The 1,029-nt window shown below is 55.4% G+C and overlaps 1 protein-coding gene across 1 annotated transcript; it reads left to right on the forward strand.

Annotated features, from left to right (window-relative positions):
• Positions 1-453: 453 nt before the first annotated feature.
• LOC106511855 (serine/threonine-protein kinase 32C) lies at positions 454-997 on the forward strand (the record flags this gene model as incomplete). The annotated part of the gene is given in 2 exon segments (XM_014000585.1): positions 454-579; positions 662-997. Coding segments are annotated over 2 exon segments (333 nt in total), but the record flags the coding sequence as incomplete, so codon positions are not given.
• Between the last annotated feature and the right edge of the window lie 32 nt (positions 998-1,029).

A 1,029-nucleotide genomic window follows, 5' to 3' on the forward strand; every position in this document is an offset into this window, starting at 1 on the left:
CTCCCCCTGTCCTCCTGTCCTCCTCCTGTCCTCCTGTCTGTTTCCTGTCCTCCTCCTGTCCTCCTGTCTGTTTCCTGTCCTCCTCCTGTCCTCCTGTCTGTTTCCTGTCCTCCTCCTATCCTCCTGTCCTCCTGTCCTCCTCCTCTACTCCTCCTGTCCTCTTGTCCTCCTCCTGTCCTCTTGTCCTCCTCCTGTCCTCCTGTCCTCTTGTCCTCCTCCTGTCCTCCTGTCCTCTTGTCCTCCTCCTGTCCTCCTGTCCTCCTCCTGTCCACCTGTCCTCCTCCTGTCCTCTTGTCCTCCTCCTGTCCTCCTGTCCTCTTGTCCTCCTCCTGTCCTCTTGTCCTCCTCCTGTCCTCCTGTCCTCTTGTCCTCCTCCTGTCCTCTTGTCCTCCTCCTGTCCTCCTGTCCTCCCCCGTCGTCCTCCTGTCCTCCTGTCCTCCTCCTGTCTTTCAGCTGCTGACGGTGAACCCGGAGCATCGTTTCTCCAGCCTGGTGGACATGCAGGCGTCTCCGTACCTGTCTGACATCAACTGGGACTCCGTGTACGAGAAGAAGCTGGAGCCTGGTTTTGTTCCTAATGTCAGTCTGAAGACCACAGGGAGAGGACTACTGTGACCCTGTCCCTGGGTGGTCCTGATCCACACCTGTCTCTGTCCCACAGAAAGGTCGGCTCCACTGCGACCCCACCTTTGAGTTGGAGGAGATGATCCTGGAGTCCCGCCCCCTCCACAAGAAGAAGAAGCGACTCGCCAAGAACCGCTCCCGGGACAACAGCAAGGACTCCCAGTCTGTGAGTCAGCTGAACTCTGCCTTTACTTTGGCTTTAAGGGACAGTTCCAACAATTTAAAGTGTACAACCCATGAATAGTCATCATCTTACCTGTTGTAGATAACGCTTTGAGAGGACTCAGCTTCGAGAAACAGTTTAGATCTGACAGGAAGGTCCTACATCTGGTGGTGTCTGTCTCTCTGATGGACTGAGACATGTCCATGTGTCTCTAATGGACTGAGACATGTCCATGTGTCTCT

This window comes from Austrofundulus limnaeus, unplaced genomic scaffold (assembly GCF_001266775.1).
Source record: "Austrofundulus limnaeus strain Quisiro unplaced genomic scaffold, Austrofundulus_limnaeus-1.0 Scaffold3380, whole genome shotgun sequence".
Taxonomy (NCBI): domain Eukaryota; kingdom Metazoa; phylum Chordata; class Actinopteri; order Cyprinodontiformes; family Rivulidae; genus Austrofundulus; species Austrofundulus limnaeus.